This window comes from Lepidochelys kempii, chromosome 4 (assembly GCF_965140285.1).
Source record: "Lepidochelys kempii isolate rLepKem1 chromosome 4, rLepKem1.hap1, whole genome shotgun sequence".
Classification (NCBI taxonomy): domain Eukaryota; kingdom Metazoa; phylum Chordata; order Testudines; family Cheloniidae; genus Lepidochelys; species Lepidochelys kempii.
The window spans coordinates 1,983,895-2,005,182 of record NC_136383.1 but is presented as its reverse complement, the minus strand read 5'-3'; the positions used below and the strand labels follow the sequence as shown (position 1 = coordinate 2,005,182).

The window sequence follows — 21,288 nt, the reverse complement described above, 5'->3', positions numbered from 1 at the left end:
AGACCCTCAGCGATTTTCAAGTGGTCCACGAAAAAAATCGTTTGAGAACCACTGATCTAGGGTTTAGATACAGTGTACGTACTTGGTTTTGAAACAGTACATCCCCCCAGTAATTGTTTGCTTTTGCCCTGCCACTTTGTTGATTTAATAAAAATAAGTCAATGGATAGGTTGGTAGGGCTGTAGAAACATCAGGGTCATCAAGGTTACACATCAGAACAAATACACAAGAAATATTCAAAATACAAATCAAAGCATTATCTGAAGCATGTTATATACAACATTATGTATTTCTAAGCCAGGCACAGAATTCAAACTCCTCCCAGACAGTTCTATGATAATGGATATTTATCTTGCATAGCAAGGAAACAAAGTGCTAAAAGAGCTAAACTATACATTACATTTTAATGAGAAAATAATTACAAATTAAATGGCATGATACACAGATAAAAAAATATCAAGAAGGTGAAGTAAAAATAAGCTACTTCACTCTACTTGGCCAACAAAACCAAAAGCCCCACCAAAAAAAGCTATCAACCCTTGCTACCATTTACTACTCCTCACACTACCTTAGAGCTAAGATAATTACACAGGCATTCTAGCAAGACAACAGTAAGACTAATTCTCTCTCCCTATTTTAAAGTTTATTCTGTTCTCTAGACAGAGAGAAAATGAACCTGCTCAATTCCTCTCCCCCAGCAACCATGTGGTCCTCGGGTAGCTCTAAACAGCAAAACTCCCATACCTGTACCTGCCCACCCGGCCAGATCAGTTATGTCTTTCTGGCTGTATACAGGTGAGTGTCTCACACCCAGACAGTTAAGAGTTTTTTTTTTTTTTTTTTTTTAAACAGTGTTCCTTCTTTGGCTGTCAGGATCAGTAATGAACAAGCCAAAGCCTGAATGTGATGTTCCTGCAGTAGTCTTGGTCCCCACTAGTCCAGCCGAAAGCAGATCCAGATCTCTCAGATGGTGAAGAAGTCCCAAATTTGTAGTAATGTTCTATCTTTTAGTGTCAGTTCCACATTCTGAATAGTTTCTTGGTTAATAGGATTCTTATAAATTTAGTCTTCTTGCATGAAACAAGCCCCAAACTCAGGCAAAATAATCTTAAACAATTGCATTTGTGCTTAATAATAGTTGTGGTTATATTTTTCTTTTTGCGCTTAGTAGCCCTGAAGCCATGTCTACACTAGGGCTTTTGCTGGTATAGAAATGTCACTAAAAAAAATTACCATTCGAACTGCCATTACTATACCATCAAGAGTTTCTAGTGTATATCTGGCCTCAGTGTCATATTATTCTCTTCATTCTTCCAGGGGTCCTTAGAGGATCCTACTTCTTTGCTTTTTAAAGCAGCTTCTCTTCCCTTCCCAGATCCAACCCATGATGTGAGGAGGCTAGGGGAAGCTCCCACAGGGCCCATCATTGGTAGTTCCAAAATAGCATCAGAAAGCAATGCCGAAGGGCCACAGAGTCCATGCTACAGAAAAAGGCTACAACATTTTTAAAAACAAAATCTGCAAAACCAGCTCAGACACAGCTCTGTAGGGGTATGTCTAAACTGCAGTTTGAAGGTGTGATTTTAGCGCTCAAGCTGGTGCACTAAAAAATATCTATATGGCTATTAGAGCATTGGCTGGTTGCTCTAGTCCAAGCCCCCCTGACCCCTGGGTCTGAGCCTGAGCTACCACCTGCGCTGTAGCATCCACACTGCTATTTTTAGTGTGCTAGACCTCTCACTAATTTGGCTCAAGCAAGTAGGTACTTGTGCTATGAATCACACCACCAAGCCTCGATGTAGACATATCCTAGGAGACCTGATTCACGTTCTGGGCTCAGTCTCAAGGTCTGCTGTGCTTTGGAGGACGACATTTTAGTTTTTGAATAGGGGCAGCAATGCTCTTTGTCAAATTATAGTGGTCACTCCCAACCAGTTGAGTCCTGGCCAGTTCTCTCTAAAGGAAGGATGGTGGCTGAGGCATAAGCTTTGTCTGCACCAAGGATTTTTCTGCTAAGAACTTTCCACCATAGCTAACAGCCATGGTTGAAACATCTGGAGCCCTACTATAGACAAGACAGCTGTGGCCATAAGCATTTAACACCACATCAATCTGCTCTGACAAGATTTGGAATTAAAGGCAATGGCCAGTAGCTCCTTATCTAGGCTAAGACACCCAGTGTTAGATGAACCTGTGGATATATACTTAAAAAACAAAATACCTAATAATGCACATAAGTCACGTCATTTCAAGGATGAATCATAAAGCAAGTAAGCGTTCAAATATGCAACCTTCAGGCCTCAACGTTGATGCCAAGATCCCCATTACATGTGGGACAAAGGCAGAAAGAGTCCTGAACATAAGAACACTATTTTTTTTTGCACTCCTACAATTATGGACAATGCCTGCATATACGATTAACTGAATTCACTGTTACTGTAACACACATCAATTCTATAAGTGAAAGAGAGCCCAAATGGATCTTCAGAAAACAGCACTGAAGTGAACAATTCCTTACATGCCAGGCTTCATTATGCACTGAGGTCCAGATCCTCAAAGATATTTAGGCTCCTTTCTCTTCCACTGATTTCAATAATATCTTCTGAGAAGATGAGCTGGAACGTTTATTACCAAGTTTGCTAGCGTCCCATGGAATTGTCTAACATTGGCTTGCAGATGCTGAAGCACAAACACTGAGAAACCCTGGTTGAAAAGAATTGGCTCCTAGGGCATGGTTAAGCTAGTTATTTTGGAAGACTGGAACAGGTACCATTGCCAGATCACTAAAATACTAAAGATTGGAAAGATATCCCTTTGTGTTTTTATTATAGGAAAATAGAATATGTTTTGATACCTGCTAAATCTCTAAACGAGGATAGTATCCAACCTCTCTGTTAGGGCTATGAAAAAGTTATTGCATATATTTATTCATTCATTCCTCTCCCACGCAGTCATATAGACTTTAGTCTGAACACATAAAAAAAACAAAAACAAAAAAACACAACCAACCAAAAAAACCACTTTTCTCACCACCAAGAGCAGTATCTGCTCACTGATACTATCTCCATTTTTTTTTCAAAATGGATCTCCAAAGCACAACATCTACAACATCCAAATCCAAGGAGCATCTTATTAAAATAAACTCTAAGCTATGGAGATATTTCTAACTCAACACCCAGCCCATATGTTCTATGAAGAAGGATTTCAATAATTTTTAAAACTGAAGCTCCATATTTAACTGTATTTAACATATTTAACTGTATTTAACTGCAACTGTGCCAGGGAACTAAGATCATCATCTCCTTTTTGTGCCTCCAAAGCCTGCAAAGGAAAAAGACAATCATGAGATCTAAGGGCTTGTCTCTGTGGCCCCACATGGCGTGCTGTGGGGGTGTGAATTGCAGATTGCACTGGCGGGCTGCACTGTAAGTCCCCTGTGTGGATGCTGCAGGCGTGAGCTGGAAGGTACCTAGCTCACATTAACTTATTTGGTCAAAGGGGACTTCATTGGTGGGAAGTGAGTACCTTTTGGTTCATGCCCCACAGCAGCCACGTGGCAGAGTTACAGAGCAGCTTGCCAGTGTGCGCTTATAGCTCTAACTGCAGGGCAGCGTAGGCGTAGCCTGTGGCAGTAATACATATAGACCCCATGCAACACAAACTGTACAACTATTTGAACAAGTTAAAAATTAATAAACTGATGATCAGTTTTCCTTGGCTTAGCAGGTAGACTAAGGAATAGAGACTGGCTCCCATCCAAACACCCGCTGGACACTGGGCAGGCTCAGATCCAAGTCTGAGCTGTGTGACTCAGGCCTGCTTCAGTAGAAACTTACCAAAAAGATGTTCTGCCATGTTCCTGCTCCTTTCCATGGGGGGTGGGGGAGGGTGTGTGTGTGTGTGTGTGAGAGATATGTATAATAAATACACACACACACACACACACACACACACCCCTTCTCTTCACAGCAACCCTTGTGTCAGACTCTGGACATGTTTCTAGTCTCATTTGGAAAGGGAAAAGGTACCGAGTCTAATGTAACCTTTGGCAGGTAAGCAGAGAAACTAGGGATGAGCTGGCTACAAGTTGTCCAAATGCTGTCAGGCATCCACCTAAAATATATGCTAGACCGTATATATATTATATTACCCATACTTCATGGATGCCTTCAGCCTTCACAGTGGCCACTGAAATGAAAGGCCAGTTATAGATCTCCAGAGACAGACAGTTATTCTCGTAGGAGGGCCAGGGTGTGCTATTTTAAGTCCTGGAGCAGTTACAAAATAGCAGTGTGACATCTGGGGCTAGGGACCGTTTTAATCCTGGGTATCTCAGAACTGTCAGGGCTATATCTGACTCTGGCATTGGCAAGCTAAGAACTCCACTTTTTCATATGGTTTTGAGCATCTGGCATTAGCCATGGGGATTTGTGAGATATAGGGTAGTTGGTGGTTCGTTTAATCAACAGACGATGAATCCGTGGAACTCATTGGTGCATGTTACTGAGGCAAATAGCTTAGTACATGAAAAGAAAGGGATTAGATGTTTATATGAATACAGAGAGCCTTCTGAATTGGACTTACAAGGACAAAAATACAAGAGCTATCCATTTTTCTCTTTCAGGGCATAAGCTGAACAGGAAACTTTACTTCATAGTATATCACATCACATAACTATGTATATTACAGGGTTTTTAGCCTCCCTCTGATGGTGCCATTAGTCCTTGGGATGAACAGGATACTGGTCTGGGTGAATTATTGTCTGTTCCGGGTGGCCGTTCCCATGCTAATGCATGTGTGTGTGGGAGAGAATTGCTTGCTGTGCAAGGAGCGATGGCCCCGCTTCTTTCTAAACATCTGCAAACCACTGGCTACTTAGGTATTGCAGGCCCTAGGCTGCCTTCTTTACCCCCATTAACTTTACACCACAAAGGATTTGAAGGAGAATGATTCTGCCAGTGATGGCATTCAGTTCAGCATCCCAGGACTGATGATCTGGAGAATGGTATGGATTGCACCCTCAGCAAGTTTGCAGGTGACACTAAACTGGGAGGAGTGGTAGATACACTGGAGGGTAGGGATAGGATACAGAGGGCCCTAGACAAATTAGATGATTGGGCCAAAAGAAATCTGATGAGGTTCAACAAGGACAAGTGCAGAGTCCTGCACTTAGGATGGAAGAATCCAATGCATCGCTACAGACTAGGGACCGAATGGCTCGGCAGCAGTTCTGCAGAAAAGTTATAGTGGACGAGAAGCTGGACATCAGTCAACAGTGTGCCCTTGTTGCCAAGAAGGCCAATGGCATTTTGGGCTGTATAAGTAGGGGCATTGCCAGCAGATCGAGGGATGTGATCGTTCCCCTCTATTCGACACTGGTGAAGCCTCATCTGGAGTATTGTGTCCAGTTTTGGGCCCCACACTACAAGAAGGATGTGGAAAAATTGGAAAGAGTCCAGCGGAGGACAACAAAAATGATTAGGGGACTGGAACACATGACTTATGAGGAGAGGCTGAGGGAACTGGGGATGTTTAGTCCACCGAAGAGAAGAATGAGGGGGGATCTGATAGCTGCTTTCAACTACCTGAAAGGGGGTTCCAAAGAGGATGGCTCTAGACTGTTCTCAATGGTAGCAGATGACGGAACAAAGAGTAATGGTCTCAAGTTGCAGTGGGGGAGGTTTAGGTTGGATATTAGGAAAAACTTTTTCACTAGGAAGGTGGTGAAACACTGGAATGTGTTACCTAGGGAGGGGTGGAATCTCTTTCCATAGAAGTTTTTAAGGTCAGGCTTGACAAAGGCCTGGCTGGGATGATTTAATTGGGGGTTGGTCCTGCTTTGAGCAGGGGGTTGGACTAGATGACCTCCTGAGGTCCCTTCCAACCCTGATATTCTATGATTCTATGATTTAATCAAGTCAACTACTGTAGTCTAGAGAAGGCTGAGGGGGGACACAATAAAGCCTTCATATATGTAATAGATTGTTATAAGGATGATGGGGATTAATTGTTCTCCATGTCCACCAAGAAGTACTTAGTTTGGTTTGCAGCAAGGTAGATTCAAGTTAGATATTAGGAAAAACTTTCTGACTACAAGGATAGTTAAGCACTGAAATAGGCTTCCAAGGGAGGTTGTAGGATCCCAGTCATTGGAGGTTTATAAGAACAGGTTGGACAAATACCTGTCAGATGTTCTAGGAATACTAATCTTGCCTCAGTGTGGGCAGGATGGACTAGGTGACTTCTTGAGATCCCTTCCAGCCCAGCACTTCTATGATTCTACGTACAAAGTTTGAATTCCTGAACATGGTCATTAAAGAGCTGGAGGTGGCAGTCTTGGAAGGTCATTTGGCACTTCATGCATGTAGATGTGTCAGTCTCAGGAAAAGATATTACCTCTCCCACCTTGTCTCTCTAATTTGGCATTTCGGTTATTTAACGAATAATACTTTGGGAAAGAAGCTATGTACAGTAGGAAGTTCACACACATTCAAGGAACTTTATGGAGAACATCTCAGCAATATGTTTGGATCCACTCCTCCTGGGCAAAATAAAACCTAAGCCCACTAAAATCCATGGTAGTCCGTTTATTCATTTCAATGTGCTTTGGATCAGCCCCAAAATCTCTTGAGGAGCCACAGGATGATAAAACAGTTTTTGCCTTACCAGAAGCAGTTCTTGTCCCTGAGGTATGAGGCCCCGTAGAGCCACCTGAATTTCCGCCTGGAGGAGGAGAAGCAGTGGGACCAGCGTATGGATTGGCATACGGAAAATATGAGGAACGTGGTTGTGCCCTGAGAAAAGAAAAGAATTAAAGAAAGGTCACTATTTAAGAAGGTATTAGCATCCAAAGCAAAGCATCTTTTTTAAAAAGGCAGATATGAGTAGAAAAATACAATTGCACCCATTTTACTTATTTTTAGGCCTAAAACATAGCAAGATGCAAAGAGGAATTGGATATATACATGAACAACAAGGTTTTTCAGAGCTAACAAGTTTTGGAAGAGATATTAAACCGCATGCTTCAGGATTTAACCAGTATCTAATTCCTAGGGATTACGAGGTTTCTTGCACCTTCCTAAGAATCTGATGCTGAGTATTGTCAGAAACTGGACTAGATTTTTGATCCAGTCTGGCAATTCCTTTGTTCTTCTATTACATTCATGTAATGTTAACAAAAAAAAAAAAAGTACTTTCAAGTATCTCTAGGACATTTTACTAGAGAAGATATGAGCAACTGCAATACAGGTGTGAAGAGAGAGACGGAGTAAAATTCATGATCTTTGACTCATCGCACTTCAGTTTATTCTCAACCTCTAGAGACAGGAGATTCCGACTTTTTGAAAATCTAACGTCTGCTCCTTCACTCTAAGTTTGGATCACAATTTCTTCTTATTCTTGTCAGAACATGGGGAAAGAAGAGTTTTTTAATGGAACAAAGCTACTATGGTACTTGGGGACAGTGGTATGTGCTTTCACAAGTTTGAAAATGTTGGCTTAAAATCTGTTGTAAGACAGGAAGCTAAAGTTAGGCTCTTAAATACTTATTTAGGCCACTAAATAAGTGACTCAAATTTCCAGCATTCTGAGCACCCAAGAGCTCCAACTGAAGTCAAAAAGCACTTCTTTTCTATATACAAATTTCCTGGTGTTTAGACCAGTATAAAGTTTAAAAAAAAAGGGCAAGCAGATATTTAAAACATCCTAGGAGCCCTAAAGGGGTGACTTCAGTTACTTCAACAAGCCATTCTCCTCTGAAGAGTGACACTGTAAACATTTCTGTTTCTTCCTGCTGAAGAAATCTTCATCCTGTGTGTATTCAGTCATGTCTGCTAGCTTTGCTGCTTTTACTTCTATTAGCCCTTCAGAGCTAAGAGTGTCAGCTGGATTCTGTTGCTCCTTGTACATCAGAATTGGTCTCTGCTCCCAAACTGTTTTTTCTGCAGAGCTGCCAGTTTGTCTCCTCCAGCTCCCTCCCAATCACTTTTCAAAGTAGACTGAAACTTCAGTGCATTCCAGCATGTTTCGTATTAGAGTCATGAAGTTTTTATCAGTTTGTATCCCAATTTTTGTTCCTTAAAGAGTAGGTAAATACACACAGCCCCATATATTACTATATTCCAATAAATGGTGAGTTGGCATATCTGTAGGTAGCCCAGTCACTTGATAAACAAAACACTCCCGTGCAAGATCAGTTTGAGCTCTGCAGAGTCCCTGAAGACCTATAAAATCCCACTAAAATGGTAACTGTTGCTAATCCTACTAGGCTGTTTGGTAGAGTTTACAAAAATGTTTTGATTTTTAAATAAACATTTCAAATGTGAATGGCAGATGAGGGCTCAGCTCTTTAAATTACTTTATTATTGTAAAACAGATTTTTGCCTGTTACTTTGTACAAAGTAATATTTAAGTAAAAGTCCTTTGTAGAATCATGCCACTTGGATTTCTATTCATGGTATATGAGATGGAGAGACTAGTCCATGTACTGGAACCCCTTGGAATTTGGCTTCCCATAATGTCTCAGAATGGTGCATCCTGGATGTCACAGCAGAGCAGGAACCAGCCCAAAGTGACTTCAGGGGAGATAAAATTAAGAATAAAGGCTAATTTATAGGGCTGTCATGTGATTAAAAAAATTAATTGCGATCATGCAATTAATTGCGCTGTTAAACAATAGAATACTATTTATTTAAAGATTTTGGATGTTTTTTACATTTTCAAATAAATTGATTTCAATTACAACACAGAATACTTTATTTTTGATTACAAATATTTGCACTGTAAAAACCAAAAGAAATAGTATTTTTCAATTCACCTAATACAAGTACTGTAGTGAAATCTCTTTATCGTGAAAGTTGAACTTAAATGTAGAATTAGGTACAAAAACCCCGCATTCAAAAATAAAACAATGTAAAACTTCAGAGCCTATACGTCCATTCAGTCCTACTTCTTGTTTAGCCAATCGCTCAAACAAGTATGTTTACATTTTCAGGAGATAATGCTCCTGCTCCCTGTTTACAATGTCTCCTGAAAGTGAGAACAGGCGTTCGCAAGGCACTGTTGTAGCTGGCATCACAAGATATTTATGTGCCAGATGCACTAAAGATTCGTGTCCCTTCATGCTTTTACCACCATTCCAGGGGACATGCGTCCATGCTGATGATGGATTTTGCTTGATAACTATCCAAAGCAGTGCGGATCGATGCATGTTTTGAGCAGGGGGTTGGATTAGATGACCTCCTGTGGTCCCTTCCAACCCTGATATTATATGATTCTATGATTAAAACGAGCCGGAGAGAGACAATTCTGCCCCAAGGAGTTCAGTCAAATTTAATTAATGCATTATATTTTTAACAAGTGTCATCAGCATGGAAGCATGTCCTCTGGAACGGTGGCTGAAGCATGAAGGAGCATACGCATGTTTAGCATATCTGGCACGTAAATACCTTGCAATGCCAGCTACAAAAGTGCCATGCGAATGCCTGTTCCCACTTTCAGGTGACACTGTAAATAAGCGGGCAGCATTATCTCCCGTAAATGTAAACAAACTTGTTTGTCTGAGTGATTGGGTGAACAAGAAGTAGGACTGAGTGGACTTATAGCCTCTCAAGTTTTAATATTGTTTTGAGTGCAGTTATGTAACAAAAAAAAAAAAATCTACATTTGTAAGTTGCACTCTCACGATTAAGAGATCACATTACAGTACTTCTGAAGTGAATTGAAAAATACTATTATTTTACAGTGCGAATATTTAATAAAAAATAATATAAAGTGAGCACTCTACGGTTTGTATTCTGTGCTGTAATTGAAATAAATACATTTGAAAATGTAGAAAAACATCAAAAAATATTTAATAAATTTCAATTGATATTCTATTGTTTAACAGTGCAATTAAAACTGCGATTAATTTGAGTTAATCGCATGAGTTAACAGCAATTAATCAACTGCCCTACTAATTTACAATTGCTTCTATTCTTAATGCTTTTAGCTATGACAGTGGAGATATTCCATACAACTTGTTTATACAATTTTTTTAATTTGCAGTTCATCGAAACAAGCTACAGTGGTAGGCAATACAAAATACAAAACCAGTATTAAAGAACCCTTTTAAAATGCCCCATCTGCTGAAGCTTCAGCTTCCAACTGGGAACTGCTACCGTGGCAGAATTTTGCAGCTTGGATGATGCAGGATGCTGCAAGCTCAAATCCAGAAGCAATGTGAATATTTTGTAGCTAGGTAAAGCGTACACCACGAGGAGGACAGACTACTGGGAACAGGGAAGGAGAGAGCGAGCGTAGTGCTTACCTTTGACTACCAGCCAAGTATCCTAGTAGGCCTCCTGTTCCAAGTCCAGTCCAAAACCCTGGTCCTGAACTGGCCTCAGAACTGGAACCGCCACCAAAACCACCAGCTCCTTAATTCAAATTGCAAATGAAAAACAAAAAAAAAAAACAATCATCAACTTTGAGTCAATGGCAAATTTACCATCATGCCATCCTTAGAGTCATACAAAAGAATTATTTGAACAAAGAACTAACTGTGAGACTGACTTCAATGGACTTTAATCCTTCAGTGGCTCAATCCCCATTTGAAGAGCTTCAGGGAGCAGTTCTGCTCTGGAAAGTGATTACATTAAAAAATGGCACCTTCTGTTTAATAATTGTATTACAGTAATGCTTAGTGCCCCCATCCAAGATCAGGGTCTCTTTGTTACTAGACATTGCACAAGAACACATTAAGAGATAGTCCCTGCCCCAAAGAACTTATACTCTAAACAGGCAAGACAGATAAAGTATGGAAGGTGAAACAAGGGTGAAGCAACATGTTCAAGATCACATAGCAGGTCAGTGGCAAAGCTGGGAACAAAACCTTGCTCAGTGCCTTATATATTAGGCCACACTGCCTCCCAGTCTTCTCACTCAACAGATTTGCTGCCATTTTGAGTAACTGCGTATGTTGAGTAGTATGTTCTCAATCTAATGACTAAAACAACAATACCACATTTTTCTCCTGGTAGTTCTGTCTCAAGTGCATGTTAACAGAACTGTTAACCAAGATCAGATTGCAAAATCTTCATTATTGGTGATGCATGAGTCAGGGGAAACCCAGCTCGACTTAAATCTCTGGTTGAACATGCAGAATCATCAGTTAGAAAAAGGCATATTTTTAATTGTTAGCAGAAGCCTTTTAACCTGGAATCAGAGGCAACGTGGAATTTCACTATGTCATTTACAGTCACTTTTTAGAATAGAACTGCACTCTAAACTAACTCCAGAGATAAACATATTCATAATCACTAAAAATAAACAATAAAAAGGGAAGTAATCAGAGAAGGCAGTCTAAACTCCCCCTGAACTCCAATCTAAACCAATCTGCCAGAAACTTCACAGGCATGTTATGACATAGTAGTCCAAGGGGTGGGGGGGGGAGGGGTGGGGATCAATAAAGTATTTGAGATAAGAGTTAAAGAAAATTTTTTTACAACAGGGAAAATTTCCTAACATGTCTGAAATCTATTGGCCCTGGCAAGGACAGGGACCTTGGCTAAACCTGGATGATAAGGAATAGGATGGAAGAAGAAAATGACTTTTTGCTCTGTGCTTGACAACACCTAGCACAGTAGGGTCCTGGTCACGGCTGGATTTTGTAGGTGCTTCACAATACAAATACATAATAATGATAACAATAGCCATTGGTGTGCAGTAGGAACTCACCAGGGTACTAATGGGCACACGGCACAGACACATGGTTTAGAAATTCCAGAATAAGCAAATGGGAACAGATTTTGCAAAAAGCTCTTATGGAATTTAAGAGCACAAGTTCCATTAACATACATATAAAAGCGCTCACCACCACACTATTTCACAGCACTAAATTTTCAAGGTTCCACTTGATTTATCCTTACCCTACTTCTCATTCAGTATTGAAAGATTGACTCCCACTTCCGATTAGCCAATGATGCCGGCCTCCGTTGCCCACTACTTAGATTTTCAAACAAGCACTGTCATGCTTTCTCCACACACTTGGGAGGCACTCCCTGTAAACATCCGCACAACTACAGTGCAACCTCTGAATTATGAGCACCTCAGAAATGGAGGTTGTTTCTAACTCTGAACAAAAATGTTATGGCTGTTCTTTCAAAAGTTTACAACTGAACATTGACTTAATACAGCTTTGAAATTTTACTATGCAGAAAAACAATGCTTCTTTCCCTTTTTTTTTTAAAAAAAAAGTAGTTTACATTTAACACTCTACTGTATTTGCCTTTTTTTTTTTTAGGTCTCTGCTGCTGCCCAACTCTGTACTTCCGGTTCCAAATGAGGTGTGTGGTTGACTGGTCAGTTCATAATTCTGGTGTTTGTAACTCTGAGGTTCTACTGTAACTCATTATCCACCTTCAACTCCCTCCTCAAAACCTCCCTTTGCCATGAAGCCTTCAAAAAACTTGACAATGGCTGGGCTGCTGATCTGCTGAGACCACTGCCTATCATGTTGTCCAATGTTATCGCATTGTTTCCTTGTGTTCCCCTGTGGGTCTGTCTGTATCCATCTGGTATCTCTTTCCTTATATTTAAGTTTATAAACTTTGGAGCACTGGACTATCTTTTTTCTGTATTTAAACACCTAGCACAATGGCATCCCACATAAAAAATAATTTTACTCAAAATGTTTGATTCCTTTCAAGTTGTGACCAACCCCCTTCTCCTACTCTGACCAAATAAATATGAAGTTTCATACTAAAAGGACTGCTTTGAAAAAAGTTAAGTTTGTTAAAAATAACGCGAGAGTTTCAAAGACAAAGGGCAGCCAGTCATCCAATTCTCTTTGAGGGTCAGTGGGAGTTGGGCACCTAACATCCATTTGCGCCTTTGAAAGTCTCCTCTAAAGAGTATAGTAGAAAGCTAGTTGCAACTTTAATAATGAAATCATGACTGTGGGCCCCATAACTGGTGTCAAGTATCAGGGGGTAGCCATGTTAGTCTGTATCCACAAAAAACAACAAGGAGTCCAGTGGCACCTTAAAGCCCAAATAAATCTGTTAGTCTTTAAGGTGCTACTGGGCTCCTTGTTGTTTTTGTGGCCCCATAACTGACATTCACACTCAGCAATGCATGAAGACTTTTTTTTTGTTTTTTAAACTATTTCCGCCCACATTTGCTGAAGCCAGAGCAATACCACATTGCTTTTTATTTCTAACACTACAACAAGCTTAGAACCATACCTGTGAAGCTGGATTTAAAACCAGGAGGAGGTGGTGTCTGACTATTCTGCCAAGATGTCCTAGAGTATCCATCACCGTTAGAGAAATCCTGTTGAGGCAGCTGATTACTGAGGAATAGCTTGTAACATCCATAAGCAAGGAACAGAAGTACTATTATGACAATCACTCCAGCAGCAGAATCAGAGGAATCCTGAGAATTCACTTTACTTGACTGGTAATAGTTGGAGCTAAAGCTTCCACCAAAGTTCTGAGCTTTTCTTTGGCCTTCCTCGGTTAACTCTAACCCATACTGCAAACCACAAGATCCCCTTAAGATGTAAGGGTCATCTGGATAATCATAGCCTTCACAGCTCACTTCGATTCTTCCAAAGCGATAGGAGTTGTCCAAGTCTGCCTTACACTCCCACTGAAATTGGTAAACAAAATTCAAAGTAGTAACCATTTCCTGGTTGGTGAGAGTAGACTTTTGTTTACTTTCCTATATATGTAGTGAAATATAGTAATAATTAATCAAATCATTTAAAAACAGTAATTAGGAGAGCTTCTGGACATTTGTATTTTAAGTTAGCTATCAAGATTCATGAACCTTTAACTTAGAGAAACGGAACATTCAAAAAGTAAAGCAATTGTAACTTTAAAAGACAAAGGTTCAGTAGTTCACGTCAGGTTTTTCTAAGCATTCATCTTTATAGAATACTGCAGAGTATCATGTAATAAAAAAAGCAATAGCCTTTAAAATGTTTTAGATAAGTGTCCCCCACAAGAAAACTGGGTGGTAGTTACAATGAAATACTAATCAAGGCTCCAATCCTGCAATCTGATCCATGTCAACAGACTGTTGTATCCAGGTGGCGCTCCATTGACGTAAGTGAGACAGAAGGGTTGCCCACATAGATTAAATTGCTGGATCAGAAACCATGATGTAATGAAAGCATTCTGTAAAGAAAGTCATAAATGCAACTCCTAAAGAAGTGCCTATCTCATCAAACAAAAAAATGGCCTTAGCCATAGGGCACATATAGTTTTAGCAAGATTTAAATAGTTAATTCCTGAAGAAACAATTCAGAATGACACGTGCAATTATAAATCCATGTTCGACCGAATTTACAAAGTAATACCAAGATCTTTCAGTGTTTCTATTGCCAAGACTCCCATTTCAGCTTTTCTTCCGCAGAAACCTATTTTGCTATTACCCAAACTTTCGACAATTGGATAACATATTAAAATTTCAAGCAAAAATGTGGTTTAAAGATCTGACTTTCAGATATTTCTATGAGCCTGTCTACAAGGGAAAGTTGCAGCAGTTTACCTTAAATTGGTTTTAAAAATCAGTTTAGCTAAGATGGTACAAACCTCTGTGTTTGGTTACAGAATGCCTTGTTTCAGGTTTAGCATAAATTGATTGGCAAATTGTTTTAGCAAAGCCAAAATAAGGGTGTCCATAAATGGTCTTGCACTATTTTAATTAACTCAGTTTAAAAATAATTAAGTTAAACTGCTGCAACTTTCTCATGTAGACAAGATCTTATTTTTACACTAAAGAAAGAGATGGGTAATATGGAGACTTTTGTATTGGTCTTTGATTTTAGGAAGTGTATTTTAAGAAACCCAACATTTGGCTCAAATTTGACTGGACAAGTGTTCTTTAAAACAAAATTTAAGTTTGGGGTGTAAACTAACAGACAATGTCCCTTTAAAACTGTGCTTTTAAACCAGGGGCCTCAAAGTCCCGGTCCACAGGCGTCTGCAGCCCGAGAACCTCCCCACTGCGGCTGTGGAAGAGAGACCCATGCAGCTGGCTCTGTCTATTGCAGGCGCTGCCCCCCGCAGCTCCCACTGGCTGGGGGAGAGGGACAGAGATACCATCACTAATCACTGGGCAGAGTCAGGCACTGTCACTTCCCCTCCCCCCACAATGAATATAAACAAGTCAAAATACCCAGCACAACTATCTGATGCACACCTTATTGTAATCCTGAAGGTTTCAGTCACTGAGACCTAATATCAACAACCTGACAGAACTGAAGTGTTGCCAGGTGTCTGGGAAACACTAAAAACTCTCTGGCAGGCGAAGAATTGTATAAAGTTGTATGATAGTTTTATTATTTCTACAAAATTCAAAATAAAAAATACAATATAAAAGTTTTCTTTTCTCTGACATTATTAGCCGCTGGAATGATTTGAGGACTGCCACTGGCCCTAAGGTAAAATGTTTAAAACAGGGGTCTCAAACTCAGTCATTAAAGGAATAATCTGCACTATAATTTAGAAATGTTCTTGTGATTCTTTTTAGTTTATGGTTGCTGAAAATTTCATTCAGTCGGTGCAAAGAGATTCTTATTTAATATTTAGCATTTCATTTACAAGCACTTTGAAGTGAAGCTACCTGTATGTCAAAGCCATCCCATCCTTTGTTATAACACTGAACAATCGCGGGGACGTATGCACATCCAGCTGTGCCTCCAGTACATTGTAACTGGGGGACTGGAGATGTCCGCCGAGAAGTAGTATATCCATCTCTGTAGAGAGTGAGAGTTTGGATCTCCCGCAACAAAACCCTCCCTGAAACAGGAAGTACACAAATTAACAGAACTAGCATGCATGAAGAACTTGTTTCAGAACAAGAGTAAATGTGATAGTTAACACAAGCAGCCTGCCACGGTGCTTTCAGAACAGGGAGCACTTTAAAAACCACTTGAGACTCCCAGCAACAATGTGATTGTGGTTGAAAGTCTATGACACTGACAGGCCCTGCTAATAGGACCCAGCTCTGTTCTACTCCTTTCAAAGAGATGTTACTGTGTATGTCACAGCCCAGCTGGCACCTCACCAAAAACATACAGGCTTATGCAAGAACCTTTGGTTACAATGCAATAGTTTCTCTGTGAAAAGCAAATCCCTGATTGTGTATTTACCATAGAGATGCTCATGAACAAATTTGTTTAAAAAAAGAGAAAAAAATAGTCTGCTTCATAGACTCCATAAAAATTCTCATGACTGAACCTGAAATTAGTACAAAATGGAAGTGGAGGAAAAACCTATGACTTTAGTCAATCCATGTCCCAGTCCCTCAAATTCAAGACAGCAATATACAAACTGAAGACGTCAAGAAAGAAAGACGAGTAAAACAGTTTAATTTCAGACTAGCTCTCTTCAATTTATACATACCAACTCTACAGGAACAATCCCCAAGTCAAGAATCCCCAAATGACACAAAAATTAAATGCTTGCTGTATCATGATGACTAAGCATACTATCACCTACTAATGAGGATCACCAAGTATCTTACACCTTCTAGAAATTTACCACAATACATGAACCATGCAGGTCAAACAAGCAAACAAACGCTCACAATCATAGTTTTTCAAGGGGACAAAAAATGAAATCAAACAAAACAGTAAAATCCTCTTAGAGACTTGAAGACAGACCCTAAATAATGCATACACAAGAACAGCAACACTGGGTCAGTCCAAAAAGAAAAGGAGTACTTGTGGCACCTTAGAGACTAACCAATTTATTTGAGCATAAGCTTTTGTGAGCTACAGCTCACTTCATTGGATGCATTCAGTGGAAAATACAGTGAGGAGATTTATATACACACAGAACATGAACAAATGGGTGTTATCATACACACTGTAAGGAGAGGTTTCAGAGTAGCTGCCGCGTTAGTCTGTATTCACAAAAAGAAAAGGAATACTTGTGGCACCTTAGAGACTAACCAATTTATTTGAGCATAAGCGTCCGATGAAGTGAGCTGTAGCTCACGAAAGCTTATGCTCAATAAATTGGTTAGTCTTTAAGGTGCCACAAGTACTCCTTTTCTTACTGTAAGGAGAGTGATCACTTAAGATGAGCTATTACCAGCAGGAGAGTGGGGGAGTGTGGGGGGGAGGGAGAAGAAAACCTTTTGTAGTGATAATCAAGGTGGGCCATTTCCAGCAGTTAATAAAAACGTCTGAGGAACAGTTGGGGCGGGGGGGGGGAGAGAGAATAAACATCGGGAAATAGTTTTACTTTGTGTAATGATTCATCCACTCCCAGTCTCTATTCAAGCCTGAGTTAATTGTATCCAGTTTGCAAAACAATTCCAATTCAGCAGTCTCTCCTTGGAGTCTGTGTTTGAAGTCTTTTTGTTGTAATATTGCGACTTTTAGGTCAGAGATCGAGTGACCAGAGAGATTGAAGTGTTCTCCAACTGGTTTATGAATGTCATAATTCTTGACATCTGATTTGTGTCCATTTATTCTTTTACGTAGAGACTGTCCAGTTTGACCAATGTACATGGCAGAGGGGCATTGCTGGCACATGATGGCATATATCACATTGGTAGATGTGCAGGTGAATGAGCGCTGATAGTGTGGCTGATGTGATTAGGCCCTATGATGGTGTCCCCTGAATAGATATGTGGACACAGTTGGCAACGGGCTTTGTTGCAAGGATAGGTTCCTGGGTTAGTGGTTCTGTGGTGTGGTGTGCGGTCACTGGTGAGTATTTGCTTCAGGTTGTGGGGCTGTCTGTAGGCAAGGACAGGCCTGTCTCCCTAGGTCTGTGAGAGCGATGGGTCATCCTTCAGGATAGGTTGTAGATCCTTGATGATGTGTTGCAGAGGTTTTAGTTGGGGGCTGAAGGTGATGGCTAGTGGCATTCTGTTATTTTCTTTGTTGGGCCTGTCCTGTAGTAGGTGACTTCTGGGTACTCTTCTGGCTCTGTCAATCTGTTTCTTCACTTCAGCAGGTGGGTACTGTAGTTGTAAGAATGCTTGATAGTGATCTTGTAGGTGTTTGTCTCTGTCTGAGGGGTTGGAGCAAATGCGGTTGTGTCTTAGAGCTTGGCTGTAGACAATGGATCGTGTGGTGTGGCCTGGGTGAAAGCTGGAGGCATGTAGGTGGGAATAGCGGTCAGTAAGTTTCCGGTATAGGGTGGCGTTTATGTGACCATCGCTTATTAGCACTGTAGTGTCCAGGAAGTGGATCTCTTGTGTGGACTGGTCCAGGCTGAGGTTGATGGTGGGATGGAAATTGTTGAAATCATGGTGGAATTCCTCAAGGGCTTCTTTTCCATGGGTCCAGATGATGATGATGAAGATGTCATCAATATAGCACAAGTAGACTAGGGGCATTAGGGGACGAGAGGTGAGGAAGCATTGTTCTAAGTCAGCCATAAAAATGTTGGCATACTGTGGGGCCATGCGGGTACCCATAGCAGTGCCGCTGATTTGAAGGTATACATTCTCTCCAAATGTGAAATAGTTACGGGTGAGGACAAAGTCACGAAGTTCAGCCACCAGGTTTGCCGTGACATTACCGGGGATACTGTTCCTGATGGCTTGTAGTCCATCTTTGTGTGGAATGTTGGTGTAGAGGGCTTCTACATCCATAGTGGCCAGGATAGTGTTTTCAGGAAGATCACCGATGGCTTGTAGTTTCCTCAGGAAGTCAGCGGTGTCTCGAAGATAGCTGGGAGTGCTGGTAGCGTAGGGCCTGAGGAGGGAGTCTACATAGCCAGACAATCCTGCTGTCAGGGTGCCAATGCCTGAGATGATGGGGCGTCCAGGATTTCGAGGTTTATGGATCTCGGGTAGCCGATAGAATACCCCAGGTCGGGGTTCCAGGGGTGTGTCTGTGCCGATTTGTTCTTGTGCTTTTGAATGGGTCAGTCCAGTGGTCCATCTAGCCCAGTATTCTGTCTAATGAGATTAGGGCAGTGATTCTCAACCTATTTACCATTGTGGGCCACAATGTGTTACGGGGGCCACATCCAATACTACCTGTATGGCCTTGAGGCTGTCACATGGGCCGCAGCTCTGTGCTGATCGGGCTGCAAGCGGCCTGTGGGCCATAGCTTGAGAACCACTGGGTGAGGGGAAGTTTATAAAAAGAAGGCCTGTGACTAACAGAGGTGACTGGAGATGGTTTTTAACCACACCAGCCACACCATCAGGGCTCATTCACCTGCACATCTGCCAATGTGATATAGGCCATCATGTGCCAGCAACGTCCCTCTGCCATGTACATTGGCCGGACAGTCTCTAAGCAAAAGAATAAATGGACACAGATCTGACATCAGGAATTATAACATTCAAAAACCAGTAGGAGAACACTTCAATCTCCCTGGATACTCAATAACAGACTTAAAAGTGGCCATTCTTCAACAAAAAATCTGCAAAAACAGACTCCAACAAGAAACTGTTGCGGGGGAGGGATAGTTCAGTGGTTTGACCATTGGCCTGCTAAATCCAGGGTTGTGAGTTCAATCCTTGAGGGGGCCATTTAGGGATCTGGGGCAAAAAAAAATTGGGGATTGGTCCTACTTTGAGCAGGGGGTTGGACTAGATGACCTCCTGAGGTCCCTTCCAACCCTGATATTCTATGATTCTATGAACTGCAGAACTGGAATTAATTTGCAAACTGGACACCATCAAATTAGGCCTGAATAAAGACTGGGAGTGGATGCGTCACTACAAAAACTAACTTCCCCCTGCTGATACTCACCTTCTTGTTAACTGTTTGAACTGGGCCACCTTGTTTACATTTACATTGGCCTCATTAGCACTACAAAAGTGATTTCCACCCCTTCTTGTCCACTGCTGAGAATAGCCCACTTCCACCTTAACTGAATTGGCTCATTAGCACTGAACTTGGTAAGGCAACTCCCATCTTTTCATATGCTATGTATTTATACCTCCCTATTGTATGTTCCACTCCAAGCACCTGATGAAGTGGGTTTTAGCCCACAAAAGCTTATGCCCAAATAAATTTGTTGTTTAATTTCTCTAAGGTGCTACAAGGATTCCTTGTTGTTTTTGCTGATACAGACTAACATGGCAACCACTCTAAAACATGTCTTAAAAGGAGCAAACATAAACCTTCCCACCCCACCAGCGTTATCTTAAAAGTGAAGCCCATGTGAACGCAGGTGGAATGGAAAACCTGTTGATCAACAGGAAGGAGGGGAGGAAAGGCCTTGGGGAGAAAGGAGGTTGTAAAACTCATCTGGATTGAGACTAGAACTAAGGGTGACAGTGTCCCAGTGTTTTTAGCTGGGGCCAGTACCTGGCAACGACATCACTGGTTTGCTGAGGGGTATAAAGAGCTGGGAATTTGAGGGCGCTTGGTAAACCTACCTGACTACGCGGGAGCATGCCAGGAGGAGATGGTTTTCCCCAGGTCTGGCCTGTTTTCCCCTGCACTGAGCACCTGCTTCTGCCGGCTCTGGTACCCTGCGGGGCCTGCGCCTGCTTAGCGGCGGGCTGCGAGGCAGCGTCAGCGCAAGGCTCCCAACCCCGCGTGCCCTCTGCTCTCCCAGGTTAACAAGGGCTCGTGCGGTGGCTCGGCCCGCAGGAGGGCTGGGCGTGGGCACGGAGGGCTCCCGCCCTCTCGGGGCGCTGAGACCGGGGCAGGCGGACCGGCCACCCGCCAAGGCCCAGGAGAGACCCACGCAGCCCGGCTCCCGCGCCCCCCGCGGGGAGGGGTCGCGTCCTTACCCGGCTGGTCCCAGCCCCGCGCAAGCCCCGGCCCGCTCAGGAGCAGCAGCAGGGATATGAGCAGGAGCCGCCCGCCGGCCGCCATGACGGTGCCAGGGCGCATCCAGCGGCTACAGCCCGCCGTCACCCGGCCCCGACAGCTCGCGTTACTGCGCACGCGCCCGCAAGCCGCGCCCTCTAATTGGCTCGTGATTGTTGAGCGGTTGACTTGCTCGCGCACCCTGCTGCGTTCTGCCCACAGCGCAGAATATGGGCGGAGTCCGGCCAATCCTGGCTCCGCCCCCGTCCTGATGCCTCCCCTCTGCCGGCAGAGCCCAGGGGCGGAGAGGAGGCTGTGAGCCTGGCTGGGCAAAGTTTAAGGCTGCCATTTAGTCAGGGGTATTTTTAGTAAAAGTCTCCAACGGGTCATAGCAATAAACAAAAAGTCACTGCTCCGACCTGTCCATGACTTGTCCGATATACGCCAACTAAAACTTAGGCGCTCTTGGGGGTGCGGGGGGGCTCCAGCAGATGCTGCTGCTCCAGGGCAGCAGGGGCTGGTGCAGCTGGCCACAGCGTCTGGGCTCAGCTGCACCGGCTGCT

General features: G+C 42.2%; 1 protein-coding gene across 1 annotated transcript; it reads right to left on the bottom strand.

The window, feature by feature from the left end:
- Nucleotides 1-390: 390 nt before the first annotated feature.
- Nucleotides 391-20,876, bottom strand: SARAF (store-operated calcium entry associated regulatory factor). The gene is made up of 6 exons (XM_073340191.1): nucleotides 20,707-20,876; nucleotides 15,610-15,785; nucleotides 13,224-13,629; nucleotides 10,307-10,415; nucleotides 6,667-6,794; nucleotides 391-3,321 (listed from the first exon to the last, which is right to left on the bottom strand). Exons 1-6 carry the CDS (start codon nucleotides 20,807-20,809, stop codon nucleotides 3,296-3,298), a joined length of 948 nt encoding a protein of 315 aa, XP_073196292.1. The 5' UTR covers nucleotides 20,810-20,876; the 3' UTR covers nucleotides 391-3,295.
- Nucleotides 20,877-21,288: the final 412 nt, after the last annotated feature.